Genomic DNA, 22,825 nt, shown 5'->3' with positions numbered 1-22,825 from the left:
CAATTCTAGGACAAACCACTTGTCAAAATGCTACGCGTTGTGGCCAGTTGGCACTTCATGGGAGCAGCAGGGATGGAACTTACAGGCTGGTGTTCCAAATCCCCAGGCCCTGACCACTCCATCCAAAGGAGACCCCATTACATGTTCGCCATATCAGGCCCTGGCACACAGCTGAGTATTTCTGTTTCCATCCTGTAGTGGGCAGAGACTCTCTACAGTCCCACAGTTCATGTTTACAAGTAAGGAACATCCCGCACTAGTCGCTAACTGGAAAAGGTGAGGGCTATTGGACACAATGGTGCTTAGCAGATCTTTTCCCCCAGACCCTTACCCCAGCTGGCTGCGCAGGGCAGAGGCCTAGCTGGATGGGACACACCTTGGCCTGAGAAGTCCTGGGTGAAGCTGTGATCTGGGGCTGAACAGGGATAAGGGGGCTGGGAACAGAGAGGCCAGGAGCCATTGGTCAGGTTGGTGAATTCATTTATTAGTAATATTTGTTTCCCTCTTGCTGCTGTTTTCTTTCTGTCGCTCCATCCAACCGCCTCAGCCTGCACAGGGGCTAAGCAGGTGGGACGCGGGAGGCTCGGAACACGACTCCATCCCTCACATGTTGCTCTGCTCGGCTCCCACTGTGAGGGGGAAAGGAGTGGGAACAGGAGAGGTTTAGAGAAGAGAATTGCCACGTCTTCCCCTAGACCTTGATACAGAGCCAGCAACACGCATCCAGGGCTGTGCATGGCTGCTCCAGCACAGCACAGCACAGCCAGGGCCCTGACCTCTCCCTACCAGGGGTAGGGCCATGCTTCATCTGCCTCCACACAGGGTGTCTCAGAGCACTGGGGAGGTGCAGCACAGGATCCAGCGCTGGCTGTGTCAGCCTAGGGTCCGGCTGGAACCATCCCTGCTGTGTCTGACACTGCAGAGCAGCCATGTGGCAAGGAGACAGCCCAGCTGGGATGGACGTGGGGCCACAAGATACTCGGTGCCATAGACATGCTGAGGCTCAGCTCGGACATTGACTTCGGGAGCGAGGTGCGGATCCGAGGAGCACGTTCTCTCCCTGCCCCTTTGTTCCTATGGGACCCAGCGCAGACTGGAGTGAATCCATTTACACAAGAGCCAGCCGTGCCCAGGGGAGGGAAGGGAGCTCCCTGCACTGGGACTGAGCAGCTGCCTGTGGATCAGCACCAGGGGGAATGGAGCCCAGAGAAGCCCCTGGATGCTGAGATCCTTCCCTGGGCCTCTCAGACCTGCAGAACAAGGGCTGGGAAAAGGAGGCTTCTGCTGAGTCCTGCTGCTGGGAGACCCTCCCCTCCTCTGTCTGTCTGGCTCTCCTGTGCTTTGGTTCTTTCATTCACTCTCTGATCCTCCCTGTCACGGATATTTTGGCTCCTCTGATCCTACCCAGAAGCAGGAAGTTCAGACCCAGCTGCTGGGGAAAGGGGGGTGCAAGGAGTCTGAGCTTAGAGGCCAGGCTGAGCGGCCTCAGGTTCTTATTTGATCTGAGCCGGGACAGCCCATCTCTGAAAACGTCACACAGACAAGTGACCCAGGGAGATGGCAGGGACTTGCTGGCTCTGATTGGGCTGGAGCCTTCGCCCCGCCCCTGGAAGTGCCTCTCATAAACCACTGCAATGACACAGTTTCAATACGGCTCACGAGGCAGAGGCTGCAGCAGGGAGTCGTGTAAAGTGAGGGATGAAAGGAGCATCTGTCCCCCGGAATAAGCAAAGACGCCATCAGTGCAGGCAACAAACCCCTGTGCAGCCACCAGTTCCGACTGCACCGGGGATGCACGCCTGGAGCTGAGCTCTCGCAGTGGGGAGTAGATCCGGGGGTGCTGTGAGCAGGACGAGGGGAGGAAATGGCTCTTCATACACTACCTTTGCTGCAGGGGGCGCTGTATTCAGCGATGGCAAATTCATCTGGAAGACACAAGGGAAGGGAGATGTGATCAGGGCTGTGTGAGACCCAAGCAGGACTCCTCGCATTTCCACCGGGCCCTGCGGCAGAGAGCTGGCACCGCACCAGAGAACTCAGGCAGGAGGGGAGGAAGCCCTGTCTCCAGGGGCACTGGGGGAACCTCAGCTGGGCTCCATGGGAGGAAGGCAAAGGTTACCTGAAGGCTACAGCACAACAGGCATCTCCAGCGGTTCTGTGCCAGGTGCCCTATGGCCATTTGCACCTCGTCTGACACACGACCGCCGGGGTTGCCGTTGGGCTCTGGTTTTGTCACCCGATGTCCTAGCTGGGGAGATGGAGGAGCGAATGTGCCTCCCCCAGGTCACACCCAGAGCTGGGATCTCAGGGCAGGATCTGAACCCAGGACACTCCTAGATCCTTTTGGCTCTGACCCACCTGGGTTGGCACCTTCCCTCTACAGTGCGGGAGGGGTCTGGGGCTCATGGTGCGAGCATGAGGCCAGTGGAATATGATCCCTCGCCCATAATCCCCGTGTGCCCCACACTCTCATCTGGGAGAGGGGTGACGCTGCTGAGATGGGCCTGTTGTGTCCAGAGATGAGAGGGGGACGCTGTCTGCGTGGGGCAAACCGGTGTCAGGGATGGTGGCAGCAGGGCCATTCGGGTTGGAAGCAGGAGAAGGGAATGGGGTTTGCCCTTGAAACTGCATGGGCAGTCGCTGAACAGGCAGTGCTCGCGTGAGGTTCCCAGCTCAGCCCCAGGCCTGTCCCCACCCTCAGGAGGCAGCACGGGAATGGGGAGGTGGATCATCGAGAGAACGAGGCCAAACACAATCCCGAGCCCAGAGGGTCCCCCTATAGCTCTGGCTGTAGCCTCTCCCATCCCTGTGACAGGCTCATGGGAGCTAACGTCCCCCCAGCCCTGCCCCCATACGCACCCGTCTCGTAGTAATCGTAGACTTTCACCAGTGCTGGCTTCAGGCTCTGCACAGGGAAGTCCTGCTCCACCGCGAAGGAGAAGCTCTGAGTCACATTGCTCACCTGGAGTCAGAGGGAAACAGACGAGACTCAGGAGGACGCTCTGAGCCACCTCATCCTCTCCTTCCCCATCTCCCCTCCGTATTCCCACATTGCTCCCCCGCATGATCCTGCAGGTGCAGCATCTGCCCCCCTTGGCTGCAGGGCCTGGCAGGGATTCAGGCCCTGAGGGAGGTGGGATAAGCCCTGCCCAACCCCAGGGTATGAGCCGCCGTCCCTGATACCCGTAGGTGGTGGGAGATCAGGGCCCTGGCTCTGTGTTGGGGAAGTGCTGAAGGGAAACACTGGGCAGGAATACATGGGTTTGTCTTTCCAAGCTGAGGCTTGGGAGATCCCCTCCCCCGGGCACTTCTATTGGGAGTACATTGGGGGTGACTTTTATTGGCCCATTCCGGCCCCGTGCAGCCACTCACCTGCTCCATGTAGAGCAGCACGTGGTTGGTGCTCAGTTCTGTGCGGTGGATGTGGTGATATCCTTCCAGCTGCAAGTGGCCAAGGGAGAGAAGCAGGATGTTAGTGAGCCCCGCTTCAAACCCAGAGCCCTAAGCAATGGGATGCTGGTGCCCTAAAGGAAGGGGTGGAGTCTCTAGCGTGGCCCTACCCACCTAGTGCACTGAGGTGTGAAATGCCCCAGATTGAGAGCATCCGAATTCCAAAACCTGACCCAGGGACCAGGCCGCCACCACCCACCACGCTGCCCACCATGTGGCACCCTGCCCGCGGCTGCCACTGGCAGCAAGAAGACTGCGACCGTGGCAGCAAGCCAGGATGGATTGGGAGACAGCTCAGCACACAGAGGACTTAGAGAAGCACTAGCCTGGACTCCCCGAACTCCGATACCCCCGGTAAGACTAAGGGCCCCAGCTGGCAACAATCAGGCACCCTCCCTGCCTCACTGGCACTTGGAGTCACCCTTGTCCATGCCAGAGCCCTCCCACAATGACTGGGTGCAGGGGGTGGTGTTAGGGGATTTTTGCTTAGAGGTGCTGGCAGCTGTATGGCTGGACCTGGGGCCAGCGTCCTGACCAGGCAGTCCATCCCCACGGGTGGGTGCACGGCTCTTTTAGTGAGTCAGCCCCGTGGTGGGCAGGCCCCTATGGGTCCACCTGCCACCGTGGATCATCCGGTTTGGCAAAGAGTGTGGGGGGTGTCGCAGTGTGTGTGGGGGGGTGTTATGTGGGGAAGGTGGGAGGAATATATCCTCAGTGCTTATGGTGGTTGTTCAAGGAGTGGTGCATTTGGGGCTTGTTTTGAGACTCATTGGGGCTTGTCATTTTGAAATATCTGGCAACCCTAAGTCACCCTGTGGGACTGGGCCTCTATCAAGTGCAGTATCAGCTCAGTGTCTGACCCGTCCCCTGAGGGGAGGGTTGTGGCTGTGGGCACTGCCTTCCCTCTTCTCACAGGCTTCATTAATCTGGTGAGATCTCACCTCAGAGCCCCTGAAGGGGCACCTCCCACTATCTGGGTCTCACTGAGAAGATGCACGGCCTGGCGTGGGCTCAGGAGCTGCAGTGTGTGTTTGTGGGGGGGAGGGGGAGGGTTCTTGGGCCTGGGGGAGCAGAGAGGGTCACAGGGAGGTGGAGGCTCTGAGTCACTTTGCTCACCTGGGGTCGGGGGGAAACAGACGAGACTCAGGAGGATGCTCTGAGCCGCCTCATCCTCTCCTTCCCCACCTGCCCCCCAGAGCTGGCTCCAGGCACCAGCGGAGGAAGCGGTGGGGCGCCACAGGCTAAGGGGCGACATTCCATCCATTCTTGGGGCGGCACAGTCAGAGCAGCTTTTTTTTTTTTTTGCTTGGGGTGTCAAAAATGGTAGAGACGGCCCTGCTCCCTCCTGTGTCCCCCCATTACCCCCCCCCCATGATCCTGCAGGTCCAGCATCTGCCCCCCTTGGCTGCAGGGCCTGGCAAGGATCAGGCCCTGGGGGAGGAGGGAGAAGCCCTGCCCTCCCCTGCCCCGGGTACGAGCCGCTCTCCCCAGTACCCGTAGGCTCTGTATGTTGGGGGAGCAGGAAGTGCTGAAGGGAAATACTGAGGAGCAGCAGCAGCTGGCGGGGGATACATGGGTTTGTCTTTCCTGGCCCTGGCCTGGGAGACTCCCTCCACTCAGTGCCTCTATCGCAGATACGATGGGGGTGACTCTCCTTGGCCCATCCCGGCCCCATCTGAGCACTCACCTGCTCCATGTAGAGCAGCACGTGGCTGGTGCTCAGTTCTGTGCGTTGATGTCCTTGCAGCTGCCAGTGGCCAAGGGATGGAAACAGGATGTTACTGAGCCCCGCTTCGAACCCCCCAGAGCCCTAAGCAATGGGATGCTGGTGCCCTAAAGGAAGGGGTAGAGTCTCTAGCGTGGCCCTACCCACCTAGTGCACTGAGGTGTGAAATGCCCCAGATTGAGAGCATCCGAATTCCAAAACCTGACCCAGGGACCAGGCCGCCACCACCTACCACGCAGCCCACCATGTGGCACCCTGCCCGCGGCTGCCAGTGGCAGTAAGAAGACTGCGACCGTGGCAGAAAGCCAGGATAGATTGGGAGACAGCTCAGCAGACAGAGGACTTAGAGGAGCACTAGCCTGGACTCCCCGAACTCCGATACCCCCGGTAAGACTAAGGGCTCCAGCTGGCAACAGTCAGACACCCTCCCTGCCTCACTGGCACTTGGAGTCACCCTTGTCCATGCCAGAGCCCTCCCGCAATGACTGGGTGCAGGGGGTGGTGTTAGGAGGTTCTTGCTTAGAGGTGCTGGCAGCTGTATGGCTGGACCTGGGGCCAGCGTCCTGACCAGGCAGTCCATCCCCACGGGTGGGTGCACGGCTCTTTTAGTGAGTCAGCCCCGTGGTGGGCAGGCCCCTATGGGGCTACCTGCCACCGTGGATCATCCGGTTTGGCAAAGAGTGTGTGGGGGGGTGTTGCAGTGTGTGTGGGGGGTTATGTGGGGAAGGTGGGAGGAATATATCCCCAGTGCTTATGTTTGGTTGTTCAAGGAGTGGTGCATTTGGGGCTTGTTTTGAGACTCATTTGGGCTTGTCGTTTTGAAATATCTGGCAACCCTAAGTCACCCTGTGGGATTGGGCCTCTATCAAGTGCAGTATCAGCTCAGTGTCTGACCCGTCCCCTGAGGGGAGGGTTGTGGCTGTAGGCACTGCCTTCCCTGTTCTCACAGGCTTCATTAATCTGGTGAGATCTCACCTCAGGGCCCCTTAAGGGGCACCTCCCACCACCTGGGTCTCCCTGAGAAGATGCAGGGCCTGGGGTGGGCTCAGGAGTTGCCGTGTGTGTGGGGTGGGTGTTAAAGCTGTGGGACCAGAGAGGAGCACAGGGAGGTGGAGGCTCCTCACTCTCTCTCCCAAGCACCCCACGAGCCCATCCTAACTTCCCCTTACAGGAATGCTGCCCCCTCCAGGGGAGACTGTGAGGTACCTCCAACCGGGCCTGCTCACCCTGTGCATAACAATTCATCAGGGAGTTACTGAGTGGGAGCTCAGGGGGATGGGACGGGACGGGGAAGGAGTGGGGTATCAGGGGAGGGTCAGAAAGAAAAGATGGGATCAAAGAGAGGGGAGAGAAGGGGGGTCTTAATGCTGGAGAAGGGACTAGGGAGGGGCCAGACTGCAAATGAGGGGTTGGGGTTTGGAGATAACCTGGGGCCAGATACCCCTCAAGTGGGTTTGGAGTCAAGGGGCCTTGGATGGCCACTGCGTGAGGTTGGGGTTGTGGGGAGCTTGATTCCACTGGGGTGTGGGGCAGATACCCCTGGGGAGCTGCCGCCCATACACGGAAGAACCATTACCTTCCTCACGGATGTTTTCACAGGGATGAATCCTGACAGCATCTTAACGTCAACGATGACCATGTTGGAGACGGGGCGTTTCCCTGTGTAACTGGGAGACCAAGCGGGAAATGAAACAAGGTTCCATACATCTCAGCACAGAGCTGATGCACCTCAACCCTGACCTACAGCATCTCCCACCCTCAGTGGCCCCCTGTCCTGCCACTAGCTTTCACTGCTGCCCTGTAGCCCCTGCTATTCCAGTCCTGGGCTCCCCACACAGCCCTGCCAATGGCCCTCAGTCCTGCCCTGGACCAGTGTAAGTTTGCTGAAAGTCCCTCAAGCACAGGGCTTCCCATCCAATAAGGGGTTTAGTTAAAATATGCCCATCATTGGTGGGGGCAGGAGGAGGGAGCAACTGAAATTGGGATTTAAATAACTTGATTTTTTAAAAATATAATTGATTTATATGTGATTCAGGTTTTGAAAATCAGTGTAAAGGTTTGTGCAATTAAAACTTTAGATTACAGTGTGTGCTGAACTAACTTATAAAACCGGTGTTTCTAAATGCTACTACTGCTAGAGGATCCTATTAGAAGTTTACAAAACTTCTGCACACAAAAACCAAAATATTGGAAGTGAAGGTGCTGTTTCTGCAAACTTTTTAGCAGGTACCTAGTTCCAGTCACATGAACAGAGGCACAGGTGAGGAAACTGGAGCATATGTGAGAAGTGTTTGCAGCATCAGGGGCTAAAACTGTATTATTACTAAAAACATCGGTTTTATTGGGATAACATTTCTGTCACTTCAGATTCAAACTGGTTTAGTGTTAGCACTGGGAAGTTATTTCCATACACTAGCAAAGCAATTGTGAGCTTTTTTATATACACACTGCTAAGGGTAGGTTTTATAAAAGCACCGAAGTGATCTAGGAGCACGAGTCTGATTGAACTCAGACTGCAAATCCTGCTGAAGGAGAATGGTCAAGTCAAAGCATTCAGTTCCTGTGACTGGGGGTAGTTCGCTCTGTGGGAGGGTGGTGGTGGTTGCAGATAGAGGACGGGCTACTGGCCGGGCAGTTTTGTGTCTGAGTTTGTGTTTCTTTCACACAAAGGATGTTACTGAAGCTCTTAGAGTAACAAGCACAAAACAATCACTTTAACAATTGTGGGGGGGGGGAGAACTGACAACACAGAAATACAAAATCTGATTGACATTGAAAAGAGCACTTGCAATTAAGAAAATACCACGATTTAATGTAAAGATCCATTTTTTAATTTTTAGAAAAATAATGATTTATATCTACTTTTCTGGGGTCTCCCCTCACCCCTGGGGGCTCTTGGAGTGACGTGTCCCCAGCCCTAAGGCTGCTACAGAAGGCTTGGCCCTGCGAGGGGGAGTTACCTGATGTTTATGGAGATGTCAAAGGTCCTCTGGGCCCTGGGGCTGTCACATGTCTTGGGGACTGTGTGCACCTCCAGCGCGAATGGCGCGTAACCTGGCTTGGGGAGCACGTTGTACCTCAGGCTGGTCTGAAAGAGAATACACATTTCTCTGTGTGTCTCCATCTGTCCATCTCCTTCCCTCCGCTCAGTTTCATTCTTTCCTTTATCTCTTCTCTCTCTTTCCCCATTCCCCAACTCTCTCTGTCAACTCCCTCTCCTCCTCACACCTCTTTCCTATTTTCTCCTCCCCCATCTCTTCCTCTCTTTTCCTTCCCTCCCTACCCAGCCCACCCACCCTGCCATCTCCATTGGAATGAGATGGGCTCCCCTCAGCAGCAGCCTCTCCCTCTCCCCCTGTCCCAGGGCCCCTCACCTGCACGTAGACACATCCTTCTCCTGTCACCCCCATGCTGTAGTCCCCTGGCACCTCTGGCAGTGCCATACGCTGGAGCAGCAGACGGTTCGTATGATCCACCTGGAACTGGGCCTGGAAATTCCCTATGGATTGCAGGGTCACTGTGGACGCTCCTCCGCTCTTGGCATAGGTGGAGGCTCCGTATCGGGACAGGGCCTGCAGCGCCACCACTGTGTCCTGCCAGACAAGAGATGGGCCCAGGCACCCAAGGGGATAAATTAGCCATTTCCATGAGCTTGGAGTCCCCATCCCGACAGCTCCTCCAACACACCAGTGTCCTCTCAGGTGGAGAAGAGAGACAGAAAGGTCGGCTTTTCCCATTTCCACCCATTCTCTCCCCATCACCAATAAACGCCATGCTCCCTATTCCCTTGGGCCCAGATCCTCCAAGGTATTTAGGCACCTCTCTCCCATTGAAAGCAGCCAGGTGTCTAAATACCTTTGGGAACTTTGGGGATCTGGTATCTCTGACACTCCACTGAAAGGAGCTGGGGGAAGATACCACCCACCCTCCCATGAAGACACCTGCCCGAAGGGGCAGCTCAGGATAGACAGACCAAGTGAAATGGGAGCTGCCTGTGGCTCAGAGAGGACCATGGCGAGGCAGCCAGGAGGCTCAGTAATGGAGTATGAGAAAGTCTTTCAGCCCTGTGGGTATCAAGTCAACCAGGGAAATGGTGGAACATGGGGCCAATGATTGGTCCTGTCTAGAGAGGACACTCCCGGAGGTCCCAGCCTCCAAGCACCAGCATGGCCTGCACCTGCTCAAAGGGGGAGGCGGCACCTCCTGTTTGGTTGTCACTCAGGATGGCGCTTCCCCCTGGGTGTGTCTGGAAGTGACTGGCTGCTGCTGCTTCTCTGGGGAGGCCTCAGCTCCCAAGCTGAATTGGCCTGGCTGGATGAGGTCAGTGCTGGGGACAGCTGGGGATGGCACTGCACTCGTGGGTGCTCAGGGTGAATCTTCTGCCCTCCGTACACAGGAGCATCACTTGTCCATCTCTCGCCTCATTAGCCTGCCGCAGCCTGTGGGGATTGTATGTCACTATGCTCCATGCTGTGACTATCCCATGATCTAAACTGTACAATGAGGGGACTGCCCCCTCCCCAGGGCAGCCTCCCCCATCCACCAGGTTGCTTGTCCGTCTACTGCCCTCTCCTGTCTGCCTCTCCCTCCTGCCCTGGGTGTCTGAGGCTGGGGAGGAGAACCACTCACCTGGGTGGAGGAGAAGCCCCCGTTGGGATTCTGCTGCTTGCTGATCCACTTTGCAATTTGAGCTGCTAATGACAGGTCGTCTTGGGAGGGCGCCGGCTGAGTGGTGAGGTAAGCGAGGAGCACGTAGGATGTCATCTCCACCTCGGCAGAAGGAGCACGGTGGTGAAAGAAGGGGAGATCGGCTTTCGGCTCCTTCCCAGGCCTCTGCCAGTGACTGGAGCCATCTGCCGTGGGAGAAGGGAGAGGGAGGGCAGGAGAGAAGGAAATACACATGCTTAGTACATGCCATTTCTGAGGGGGTTATTGACCTTCTGCTGCTGCAGGTGGGAGAACAGAGCCCCCCGAGCTCGTTTGGCATGTTGACATGAGACGTGAAAGGATTAAATAGTGCCTCACTTGCTGGTCTACTGTATTTATACAAACCTTGTGGTACGAACTCCCAGCAACTAATCAGGCTGCCACCTCTGTGCCTACATCCCCTTTATCTTATGAAGGCACATCCCAGGAATGGACAGTAGCAGCCTTTATTGGGCTCTTTGATCCAAAAAGTGTGAGGTCGCTAAGTGGCCCCAGGCGCTCAAGGCCGAAGGGTTACAGCAGTGACGGTCACACCCCACTCCAGCGGGGTAAAGAGCCCATAAGTCTTTTTCTTACCAGCACAGTCCCAGTTCTTCCTGGGACTTCCTGGGACACCAGAACCTTAATTTGGGCCCCCTGGAATGATCTGTTTTTTCATTTTATCAGTCCAAACATCAGGCTTCTCCTCTTCGTTTGTGTCTTACTGTAGGGAGCAGACGTCACTCTGTGCTGACCAGGGGCCATCGCTCCCATGGAACGAGTGTTCAGAGCGAGGAGCAGTGCTTGGAGTGAGGAATGGAGCGGAGCCAGCAAAGACACCGGCAGAGCTGTGCTATTGCTCAGTGGGAATTGTACTATTTGGTCAGGGTTTCACGATATGCTCACTCACAGCACTGAGGTGTGGGGGGTGGGACCCCCAGATACACCTGTGTCGCTACAAAGTCAGGCACCAGCAGCCCCGGCCCCAGGTCTCATTTTTTAAAAGTTCCCTTTGTCTTTATATGAATATTTCAGCACCTTAAAAAAAGCAACAATCAAACCATCCCCACAGGAACTTTCCCTAGGGAAAGGGAACCCGGCCCCAATTCTCTCCTCCCTGGTAATGCCCCCTACGTCTGGGGAGCTGTAAGGCATCTCCCAGTGTCCTAAAATGTGCCCCCTTGATGCTTCTCTCCATGTAATGCCCCTTGGACCAAACCATCCTCTGCCTCACCTGCTGCCCCCTGAGCTGCTCTCGGTGCTGGCCCACCCCTGGGCTGCTGTAGCCACCAGAGCCTGTGGGGGGGGGGGAGCTAGATGTCACTAAGGGAGGAAGAGAATCTGCACAGTATGCCTGTGATTTTGTGGGCAGGGCAGAAGGGAGTATGTGAGAGCTTTTGGTGTGGGAGGCAGGAGAGAGATTTGGAGACTTGGGGGAAGGAGGAAGAGAGCACGGGGAAAAGAAAGGAGAGACCAGTTATTTCACAGTATAGAAAAGGGGAAAACAGACTGAAACAAACAGACGAAAAGCTAACAAGCTCCAGGCAAGGGGGGAAATGGAGGGAAGGCAGGGACAAGGGAAAGGGCAAACGCAAGGGAGACAAATGCAAAGGGATTGTTGACTTTTTACCTAATAGGTAGGTTGGATACTGAAGGATACAATCAATTACAATCTGGATGCCTGGGCTGCCTCTCTCTCAATCTTGTTTCAAGTCAAATAACATTCTGCCACCTGGTCCTGGCCCCTCCTAACTTTCCTCTGCTGTGGTTTCCCCTCTGAGCACCTGTATATGATTCTCAGTACATGGTCACCTTACAAGTGGGGGAGGTAGGGCCAGTGGGCTGGGATGCAGGAGAAGGGCCCGTCGGGAACTCTCACCCTCTTTCACAGCTTCCTTGTCAAGCAAGTCCAGCAGTGCCCTGCGCTTCTCCTCCTTCCCCGCCAGGGCAAAGGCATAGGCCAGTAGCGCCCTGGTGTACACGTGGTTTCCTCCCTGCTCTGCAGCCATCTCCAGACAGAACAGAGCATTACGGACCACAGAGTGCTGTGTGGGGAGAGAGACATGGGCTGAGAGAGGGAGGGGAGAGGTCGCCCACTGCAGTCCCACAGTGCAACATTCCCTTTAACAGAGACTGTCTGGCAGCACTTTTGAACCAAGGGCCCAGTGCTGGGAAGCCCGCCTGGCTTTTACACAGTCAGCACATTCTCCACAGCCCCAGCTGTTCCTGCTACTTGCTACCTTGTCCCACGTGCTGAGTGAACATTTCCCACAAGCACAGCGAAAGCTACGCAGCAACATTTCCCCACAAGGCAGTGCACAGAGGACACTGAGATGCCTACCCACAATGCACCACACTTTTGCCAATCTGGCCTGATACTAGTTGAACACAACGCGCTGGCACAACTGGCCCAGTGTCAACTCACTGCACCAATATAGTCTTTTCGGTTGCTCGCTGATGATAAAACTTTTACCAGTGCGATTTCTGGGTGTGGAGCAGACCTAACTGAAGGAGAACAGAAATCAGCCCTTGATGGGGACCCATTTGGCTGGTGCCAACTGCCAAGGGGTTAAGTGTTATGTACCCAAGCGTTAAATATTTGTAAAACTCTAAGCCGTAGGCTTGTAAGAGAGGATCAAGCAAATGCCACCTCAAAAAATTTTAAATAAAGATCATATAAAAGGATTAGAGAGGAGACAGAACCAGCGCCCTGGACTGGAAGGGAAGCTGCAGGGAAATTCAAGTTCCAGATTTGGACCTCAATTTAAAGTCTTTTCTGACTGGATTTCCCCCTTTCTTAAAGGCTTCTCTCTCGGGATGGGAGGCTGTGACTTGGGGGTCCCCAGCTCTGTCTGTGGCTTGAGGGGTTACAGGTACGTACAGTGATGGGCAGAGGAATCTCCAGCAGCGCGATGGTGATGTAGGCAGAGAGCGTGACCTCATCGTCCACCCCGCCCTGCAGGGAACCACAGAGAGAGACATTAACCCCGAAACCCCACCCACTGGTCCCTCTTCCCAGGGGCGTTCTACATCCCTGTTCTTCCCACACTAGGGTAGCTTCCAGGTATCTGCCCCTCTTCTCCCTTCCCCTACCCATGGTCACTCCATGTACAGTATGGTTCTCCCCCGCTCTTGCCTCCCTTGGTAGATCCCATCTGCCCCATTTCCAAGCCCCCTGCCCCAGCCCCATGTGCTGCAGTGGCTGAGCTGTTCCCATGCACAGTTGCAGGCTTTCTCCGAGTCACTGGAGTCCTGTATGGGTCCCCTGAGGCCCATGGGAAGCTGGCTGGGCGGATACGTCACCTTTATGGCATTGTTCAGGAGCGTCCCGGAGCTGCGGAAGCAGCCATTTTCCTTCTGCTTGCCAGAGAGCCAGGCCAGGGCGTCCTGGATGTGCTTCTCCTCGATGAAGATGTGAGAGCGGGCCTGCGCGAAGGACTTGAGGACGAAGGCCGTCAGCCTGCAACAGAGAGCGGGCAGCAGTGAGAGCTCCCTCCCATGCCCTGTGCTCGCTGGAGGGGACGGGGTCCTGGGGCATCGCCAGCTTGAGAGGAAGCAGCAGGGGCCAGAGAGCTGGTGGCCATGGGCCAGGGAACCATTATCTCACTCAGCCACCTACTGACATGCAGCAGAGCCTGGGGGCAAAACCCAGCAGTCGTCTGACAGGCCACAGCAAAACTGCCCGTTTTTAGGACAGGAAGTGAGCCAGCTTCCTGCATTGGTTTCAAACGGCCGGGGCACAGTTTAGGGGGTAGAAGGTGGTTGTCCAGAACCCTTGGGAGAACAGCCCACAATCTTCAGTGACCAGGAATGGCCAGGACACTGGCTCTGCACTTTCTTATATAACCCCTTTGGGGTTTAGAGTGCATGACCCCTTTAAACCTTTTTCCTGGGGGGAGGGGGAGAGTAAGAAAAAAGGAGGGAAACTCCAGGGGGCAGCGCTGGAGCTCCAGGGAGAGGGAGAGGCAGAGGCAGCTGGAGGCCCTGGAAAAGTGAAGGAGGGAGAACCTGCCTGAGGCCTGGGACGGACAGGGCCGATTGGGGACACCCCAGGACAGGAGCCAGGAGGAGCACTGTGCCAGGGAGGAATCGCCCGAGAAGGACAGGCCAGAGCTGGACCCAGTATCACGGCTGCCGAGAGCTGCATGGGGCTGTGAGTACTGGAGCTTGTGACTCTGCATTGGGGACGAGGAGGGAGGCTGTAGCTAGTTAAGTGGGGAGCTGGTCGCTCTGTGTGGCTTTGCAGAGAGCGGCAGAAGAGGGCACCGGAGGGGTTTGCTGGGGGAAAGTTCACTGGCGCCAAAGACGACCAGGAGCACCCAAGACTCACCACCGGACTGGAACTTTGCTCAGGACTCCTGAACTCTGTGTGCAGACACATTGCTCAGTGTCTGCCCTTCCAGACTGTGCTACCACTGGGCCAGTGGGGCCTTGGCTTGGATGCAACCCTGTTTTACTGCTCCCCCTATATTTCCCCTTGTTGTTTTTCTTCTCTCATCCCTCTGTAAATAAATATTTCCCTTGTTATATCCACTGTACTTTTCCTGTGGGTGTGTGTGTTCACTCTGGGGGGTTTGGAACAGGTGCCCCTGGGGTGGAAGGGATTTCTCCTGCTGCATTTCTGCGCGCGCCCTCTCTTGGCCAAAGCTGCCTGCAGAGCAGACTCCATCTTGGCCAGGAGGGCGCTAAAGTTACACTTATTATAAAAACAGCGCCCCCTAACATCAGACTGGGCTCAGCACTCAGAGGGAGAATGCCCCTTACTGAGCTACCCAACCCGCTCCCTGCAGCACAGCGCCTCCTAGCACCATACTGGGGCAATGGAGTCAGTAGCGGCAGAGGGAAGAGCAACCCCTACAGAGCTGCCCACCCACCACTCTCTGCAGAACTGTTTGTTCACCCAGCAAGGCATACACTGAGCATTGAGGGGCTGTGATGGCTCCACGCTGAGTGACCAGCCTCCTCATTATCCTGAGGGCAGTGGTGGCTAAATTTTCCGTCGGAGGGTCAAACACATAATTTCAGAATGGACAAGTATCCATAATCAGGACTTCTGGGTGGATGCTCTGCCCTGTTATGACCCCTGCACCCTGCTCAGGTAACACAAAGGGAACTGAAACTACCAGCAAGTCACCCAGCAGGGGAATCTTTGGCCGGCACTTTTACACCATCCTCCATATAGCCCCTGGTACAGAGAGTGAGTGGCTGGAGTGTGCTGTGTTCTGGACACACCGAGCTGACGTATGATCCTCAGGGGACTGTGACCACCTGGAGCAAGTTAGAACAGCCCCCAGGCTGCTCTAACCTGAGCTGAGCAGGGAATCAGATGGCTGTAAATGGTTATTAATCCAAAATTGCAGGCCTCTAGCATATGAACTAAAGGAGATCTCCCTTCCCTACCACTTCTCATAGTTGCCTTATCCCACATCATCAGCTCTAGAGCTCCTCCCCTCTCCTCCACCCCTTCATGATCAGCACCTGTTAACAATTGGCAAGCTCCGGGTTATAACAAGAGAAGGGAAAGAATTCAGCAGCACTGAAATCTTACCAGGTGTTCCCTGATTGCCCATAACGTGACCCAAATGTGCTGTAGGAGCCGTCCCAGTGTTTGTACTTCAGCTGTGTCTGGTAACCTGAAAGAGAGAATGAAGTTGGGTTTTCCTGCAATAAAGTCCAGCTGTGGACGTCAGCCAGGATAAGAGAATTTTCAGCCCTGTCTACATACAAACATCCTGCTTTAATTGTACCAGTAACATTAAAATGCTGCGAATCCCCCAGTGTGGATTTAGTTAGGATAGTATAAAAGTGCTAATACCAGTACAGCTTGTTCCCAGATGGGAAGGGAGTAGAACTGCATCCACACTAGGGGTTGTACTGATTAAATTATTTTGGTAAAATATCACCTCCTAACTGAAATAGTTACACTGGTACAAAGCTGGGGTTAGATCAAGCCTTAGACGCAGAAGCAGGTCCGATGTAGAGTACACAAGCCAGGCAGGCCTCCCATTCCTAAAAACAGCCTCAGTGTCTCAGCAGAGAAACCTGGGTCTTCTGTTAGGCGTTAAAAGAAAGTACAGGCAACAGGGTTATGATGTGCATCTACTAGCCACCTATACCAGGTTCAAGGATCCCTTTGCAGCACCTAAAATAAATGGGAAGGCTGTCTCTGAAAGATTGCTAACCCTCATTAAAAACAGAGTGGAGCAGAAATGGAGAATGAGGAATAATCAAAGGTGTGACCCAAACTGGGGCTGTTCTGAAAAGTGACTATGTGGAAAGGGCCCCTTGTCACTCAGCAGCTCTGCCCCGTGTGTGTTCAGAGTCATGGCTACTGGCTTTACTGGCAAAGGTCATGTCCACATTAGGAATAAAGGAGCATTACCAACATTGCTAGCTAACACATGTTTCAATCCTAACAAAGACAAGGCACTTGTAGTTTCACACATGTTAGCTGGTTGAGTTAACCTTAGCGAGGAGCCTAGAGTTTACCTTGATCAACTAACATGTATTAAAACTACAAGTCGGCTAAATGTGTCACAAATAGACACATTTCCCCTAGTGAAAACAAGGCTTAAACCCAGGTTTTGCTCCATTTACTGCTGCCAGACGTGCAGAACCAACCCAGCTCTTCTTCTCCGCCTTGCATGTCATCAGCAGAAATGCACCCAGTGCAGTGCAGCACCCAGGCTGTGTCATTCATCCACATGGACCCATCTTCTCCCATCAAGTACTTCCAGAGAGTAGAGTTTTCTACTACCATGCTATGGCACCCCCTGTTGGGAAGTGATCTATTGTAACACCAACCATTAATGAAGTAACTACTTGGAGTAGCTATGGTGCAGGGTTGGGGGAGATGGGGTGTCAGAGGCCCTGGTTCAAAGGTAAATGATGAGGGGTTAGTTGTGACGGAGCTGTCAATACACTGGTGGCTAGGAAGGCCTATAGGCCATCTGGGGAGCCGAGTCTGGTTTGCTGGGGTAAGAGTGAATTACCACTGGGCTCACACACTGGAGAGCAATGGGATGACAGGGCTGAGAAGATACAAGTGCGTTCCCCCTCCCACCCAAGATACAGGTGGTTCCCTCAGTCCGTCCATCCTTCCAAGTGGAAGGATTATCTGAGCAAGGCAGACAGAAAATCTCCCAGCACAAGCTTGGAAGGGAGCAAATGAAGAAACAAAAGCCCCATCCCTCCTCACCGCTGACTAAGTATCCGATGGCCTTGGATTTGGTCTCCTCGCTCAGCTGCCCTGTCTTATTCAGATAGTCCAGGACATAGATGTTGGGGGCAAACAGGACCATGTTCTGCTCCCCACAGCCGAAGGGCATCTGGAGGAGCTGCTGCAGGTTCTGCATGGCTGTGCCCAGGATATCGCCTGGGGATGGAGACACAGGGAGTCAGTGTGGCCAGAGCCGGCCTGCGGAGGCAGAGTGCACCGCAGAGCAAGGATGCTAGTGTGAGGCATCCATAACAGGCTTGTGAGATCACAGGCAATAAGAGGGAAAGAGAGAGACACACAACACAGAGAAAGGAGGAGACAGAGAAATATGCTCTGAGAGAGAAGGGACACATGAAAGGCAAAGTGAAGGGCGTGCTGCTGGAAGGACAGATGGGAGCACTAGGCTGGACGAATAGCTAGAGACGTAGGCCCAGAGGCAGAGGTAGGGGGAAGGAGAGAGAAAAAGGGGTGAAGTGCTAGATAGAGACTACAGCAGTGGGTAGCTGGGGGATAAATGGAGGGGCTGTGACGGGTGCACAACGGGGTGAGGAGTGGAACGGGTGGAAAGACCAATACCCCATCAGGCACGGGGAAGGACGGCAGCAGCATGCACAGCCAGGCTCTTCGAACGGCCTCACTTACCCAGCACTGAGAAATAGGCTCTGGCCGAGCCCTGCACCACGTTCTCTGGGAGCTTCAGGGACATTGGTTGAGGCACTGTCTTTCCTGGGGAAAAGTGACATAGATGGGATTGTAGTAAAATCCCCCCGTGTAGCAGTGACCAGGCCCCATCACAGGAGCTAGGACACTGCCCCTGCTGCTGTCTTTCCCCTGGCACTGCACTGGGGCTCCCTGCCTTTAGCAGCTCCATTCCTCCATAGCTTTATAGTGAACCCCCCACCCATCCCCAACTCCCCTCTCAGGCGTGGATCCCCTCACCCGCCATCCCAGCCCTTCTAATGGAGCAAGGTGCCACCACCTGGTGAGACAAGGGAACTGCAGTCTCCAGGTCTTTCCCTTGCACCTTCCAGTTTGTAATTTCACTCCATGGAATCAGAGAGTGAGAGAAGGGGAAAGCCCCATTAAATAAATAAAAAAAGAGGATCCTCCACGGGCCCTGGCAGGGGGGGCTGGCCGAAGCCAGTAGCGCTGGCTCGGGCAGCTCGGCTCTTAAAGTCTGAGAGGGGAGGAGCGGAGCAGAGCAGCCGTGGGAGGGGAAGTGCCCGGACGGCATTTTCCCGGACATGTTTGGCTTTTCGGCAATTCCCCCCTGGACGGGGGTTTGATTGCCGAAAAGCAGGATATGTCCGGGAAAAACCGGACGTATGGTAACCCTACATTAAATCCCATCTAGCCCATCCCCCCAGGACCCGGGCCAGGAAACCTATGCTTCCAGCCCTTCCCATGGGGTCCATTTCAGCCCTTCAGTGTTAGGAAACCTTTCCTTGTTATCCAGCTGGAGCTGTCCCACTTTCTTCAGTTCCAGATTACTGCTTCTAGTTAGCTCTTCCCCTCGGACACCCGGGGTTTTCACCCTTCCCTTTGCAGAGGCAGGTCAGGAGGGGTGAGACTCTTACCAGCTGCACAGAGCAGGAAGTTGTAGGTCGTTTCCTTCTCAAGCCCTTCAGGCTTCGGGTTGGGGAGGAACAGGGAAGGGGAAGGAAAATGAGAAAGGTGAGAACCTGCAGAGACACTGAGCACCTGGTTTCAGAAACATCTGGCCAGGGGTGATGGGGAGAGATGGGGAGAAGGGAAAATGCTGGGGAGAAGAAAGAAAGAAAGAAAGAGTAGGGGATGAATCAGAGAAAGAGGGAGACTTGCAAATTCTCATGTAATAATAATTCTCATGAAGCCAGCAGATAATAGTTGGAAATCGGCTACTAACAAGTTATTGCCTCCTCACTCCCCAGGGGAGGATATTGCAGTGTTCTACCATGGGTGATTAGTTGCTGCTAGCACACCGTAAAACGTGGACTTTCCTTGTGTAAGCGGGGGAATGGTCCCGCTATTGTGGGGAACTTTCCTGGCTTCTGCACTACCCTGGTGAAGTGGGCTAGCGAAAGGATCTGATTCCTCGCTCCCACTTCCTTTACCCAGAGGCCTCCCTGCCCTTGAGGTCTCCCCTTCCACTCTCCTGTCTGGCAGATTCCTCGTAAACCCTGACAAGGCTGGGCCCAGGATTCCTGGGGGTCTCGACCCCCAACCCTGCTGTGGTCACCCAGGACAGGGACTAGTGTGTCCACACTCCGGGGTACTCTCTCTGCACTGGGCACTTCCCTGACCCACTGATCATTACATACAATGTAAAGCAAATACAAGTTGTTTAATTAACAATTAGTTTTAAAAAAGAATAAGGAAAAATGGGAAAGGTTAAAGGAAAACACATCACCCCGCTCTGTGGCAGGGAACATCACAAACAGTGTCTCTGGAATGTCAGGGCAGTTCACAGTCTGCTCCTTGTAGGTCCCAGGCTCCTTCTCTGGCCCTGGCTGTGCTGCAGAGACGCCGCAGATTTGACACTTGCTCTGGCGGTGGCCACACGCTCTCAGGCTCTAGGTGGCAGGACCCTTTTTCCCAGTGTCGCCTCCGCCCTGACAGGGTTACGATCCCCCTGCAAGTCTGGCCTGCAGAGCCTCTTGGCTGAGGTGTCTCCCTGTGCTGGGCCCACTGCCCAGGGTTCCCCTCCTCTCCCCAGCTGCTCACCGCACCCAGCTCCGGACGGCTCCAGCCCCAGCCCCAGCTCCACTCGGCCTCAGCACGGCTGCTGCTGCGCTGCCTTCAGCTCCCTGGGCTGCTTCTCTGGCCTCTCTGGCTCTGGTTGCTGCAGTTCTGCCCCCAGGACAGGTCTGCTCTGCAGGCTGCTTCTGTGACTCTGCTCCCAGCTCTGACCTGCTTCCCGGCTGGTTGTCTGGCCCCTCTGGCTCTGGTTGCGGCAGCTCTGCTCCCAGAGCAGCTCTGCTCTCTCTGGGCTGTGCTCTGGCTTTGGGGCTGCAGCTCTGCTCCCAGCAGCTTAGCTCGGGCCCCTGCTCTCTCCTTAGCTCGGCCCCACTCTGTCTGACCCAGGCCATTCCAGTTCACAGGGTCTCCTGATTAGCCTGCCCGCCCTGTCCATCAGGCTGATCTGGAGAATTGGCCTCTCCCCACTGTTCCTGGGGACTGTCAGTCTCAGGCTCCTGATTTGCCATTGACACTTCCCCTTTTAGTGCTGGGAGCTAGCCAACCAAAACACCCCCACTGAATGTTAGTAAGGGGGCAACAGTCCCTTTACACTTGTTACGCAGAGAGAACTTCCAGCTTTACACCATGTGCTGGTGCTGATAATAAGCTGTGATGCTAATGAAGGGATGTAGGGGCTCGATCCTGCCAAGTGTTTAACTTTAAGGCTGTCTGAGGTCAATGGGACAAGTCATGTGCCTAAAGTAAAGCAAGCTTTGCTGGGTCAGGGCCAAAGCGCTCAGTGCCCTGAAATGACATATTGTAGTGACTGCAGGGCCACCTAGAAATTCACCATTACACACTGTGGCCAATTAGTCCTGTAGGGCTACAGTAGGGATAGAACTCAGCTCCTCCTGCTCCAAAGGCCCAGACCCCCATGGCTTGAGCTAAAGAAGAAGCCCTGTTATTTATTGAGATGACCAAAACAGTTTTGACTAAAACGCAGGAACTAAATGTTGTTAAGAAAGAGGGTTTAGTCAAACAATTTTTGTTTTTGGAACACACCCCTCCCCCGCAAATTTTTATTCTGAGAATAGTCAGGTTCCCCCCTTTTTATAACTGTTTTCCAACTTTTGCCAGGTGGAAACCAGTAGCCAAGTGTGAAAAGGGGCTTTCCCTCACTTTCTCACACTTTTAAAAAACCTTTACCTCTCTTCCTTCAGTCGGAAAAGGTAAAAGGTTTCAAAAAGTGTGTGTGTATGGCAGGCAGGAGGGGGGAGAATCCAAAAGTTGACACCGCCCCCCTCCCCCCCACACTAAAACAACATTTGAGGTTAATAGGAACGTTTTTTGTTTTGTTTCAAAATGTCTTTTCAAAATTAATCTCAGTGACAAATCTGCTGTTGAGTTTAGTTTTGAAATCCAAATGCAGTGATCAAAGATTTGTTAAAGTTTTTTTTTATGATGAAAAATTCACTGGGGAAAAAAAATCCTGTTTTCCAACCAGCTCTAACTCTTTGTTAGCCTAGCGCACACAGATGAGCATTTCTGATTCAGTGGTGCACTAGTCAGTTCTTTAAAATAACAGGGCAAGACCAGTACACCCCCTACATTCCATAAAGGTGCCACTAGGCCAGGAGTTACTCTATGTTTTTTGCTGCCCCAAGCACGGCAGTCAGGCGGCCTTCGGCAGCACGCCTGTGGGCGGTCCGCTGGTCACGTGGATTCGGCAGCATTTCTGCGGGTGATCTGCTGGTCCCGCACCTTCGGCGTCTCCGCCGCCAAATTGCCGCCGAAGCCACGGGACTGATGGACCTCCCGCAGGCATGCCGCCGAAGGCTGCCTAACTGCCGCCCTCACGGCGACCGGCATGCCGCCCCCCACAGCTTGCCGCCCCAGGCACGCGCTTGCAGCGCTGGTACCTGGAGCCGCCCCTGCACGAGGCTCCTATTATTTTAAGCCCAATTTTCATCTCCTTCATAATTCTAAGAAAAATAAATCTCTGTGTTTCCAGAACTGTCAGATCCGCCAAAGATGAAGTTGGACATTTCCACTAATGTGACAGAAGCAAAGTGAATACTTCTTCAGCTGAAGAGGTTTAGAAATCACTTATTTTGAATTTTTTTGTGAAGTGTTTCACAGTTCTTTGGGTCCCTATATATTGAAAAAGTAGCCAAGTTATCATTCAAATTTCACTTGGCACATAGGATAACTTTAAAGCAAAAGCCAAAACAGATTGACTGTAACAGGACAGAATCATAGAAATGTAGGGCTAGAAGGGCCCTTGAGAGGTCATCTAATCCATCCCGCTCAGAATATGGCAGAGCCAAGTACACCTAGACTATCCTGGACAGGTGTTTGTCCAAACTGTTCTTAAACCTGCAATAATGGGGAATCTGCAGCCTTCCCAGGTAACCTGGGCCAGTGTTTACCTACCCTTACAGTTAGAAAGTTATTCCTGGTATCACACCTAAATCTCTCTTGCTGCAATCTAAGCCAACTACTTCTTGTTTTATCCTTGGTGGGCATGGAGAACAATTGATGACCATTCCCTTTATAGCACATATTTGAAGACTGTTATCTTGTTCTCCCCTCAGCCATCTCTTCTCTAGAATAAACATGCACAATTCTTTCAACCTTTCCTCATATGTCAGGTTTGCTAAACCTCTTATCATTTTTGTTGCTCTCCTTTGGACTCTCCTTTGGTTTCTGTCCCAAAAGACATGGCTGTGAGAAACTTATCACCTTTGCTTATTATTTCAATCACACGGTGTAACAAGATACCAATATTTTTCTGTAAGAAGTTATAGAATCATAGACTCATAGACTTTAAGGTCAAAAGGGACCATTATGATCATCTAGTCTGACCTCCTGCACAATGTAGGCCACAGAATCTCACTCACCCACTCCTGTATCAAACCTATGTCTGAGCCATTGAAGTCCTCAAATCATGGTTTAAAGACTTCAAGGTGCAGAGAATCCTCCAGCAAGTGACCCGTGCCCCATGCTGCAGAGGAAGGCGAAAAAACGCCAGGGCCTCTGCCAATCTGCCCTGGAGGAAAATTCCTTCCCAACCCCAAATATGGCGA

The 22,825-nt window shown here is 54.0% G+C and overlaps 1 protein-coding gene across 2 annotated transcripts in view; it reads right to left on the bottom strand.

Annotated features, from left to right (window-relative positions):
- Positions 1–463: 463 nt before the first annotated feature.
- Positions 464–22,825, bottom strand: part of LOC103306516 (alpha-2-macroglobulin-like) — a 72,911-nt gene continuing 50,549 nt past the window's right edge. The window contains exons 22-37 of one of the 2 annotated variants that reach the window (XM_065584646.1): positions 18,659–18,710; positions 17,724–17,807; positions 17,061–17,237; positions 15,411–15,495; positions 13,166–13,322; positions 12,744–12,818; positions 11,742–11,907; positions 9,806–10,029; positions 8,551–8,769; positions 8,137–8,264; positions 6,753–6,843; positions 5,138–5,197; positions 3,373–3,441; positions 2,860–2,962; positions 1,884–1,925; positions 464–629 (exon numbers count right to left, since the gene is read on the bottom strand). In XM_065584646.1, the coding sequence (XP_065440718.1) occupies positions 604–629; positions 1,884–1,925; positions 2,860–2,962; positions 3,373–3,441; positions 5,138–5,197; positions 6,753–6,843; positions 8,137–8,264; positions 8,551–8,769; positions 9,806–10,029; positions 11,742–11,907; positions 12,744–12,818; positions 13,166–13,322; positions 15,411–15,495; positions 17,061–17,237; positions 17,724–17,807; positions 18,659–18,710 (1,758 nt within the window). In that variant the 3' untranslated portion in view covers positions 464–603. The remainder of the gene's footprint in view (positions 630–1,883; positions 1,926–2,859; positions 2,963–3,372; positions 3,442–5,137; positions 5,198–6,752; positions 6,844–8,136; positions 8,265–8,550; positions 8,770–9,805; positions 10,030–11,741; positions 11,908–12,743; positions 12,819–13,165; positions 13,323–15,410; positions 15,496–17,060; positions 17,238–17,723; positions 17,808–18,658; positions 18,711–22,825) is intronic. The other variant, XM_065584653.1, reaches the window with a different exon arrangement.

Source organism: Chrysemys picta, chromosome 1 (assembly GCF_011386835.1).
Source record: "Chrysemys picta bellii isolate R12L10 chromosome 1, ASM1138683v2, whole genome shotgun sequence".
Classification (NCBI taxonomy): Eukaryota; Metazoa; Chordata; order Testudines; family Emydidae; genus Chrysemys; species Chrysemys picta.
Note: the sequence above shows the minus strand (reverse complement) of the source record. Positions and strands in the feature narration are given on the sequence as shown.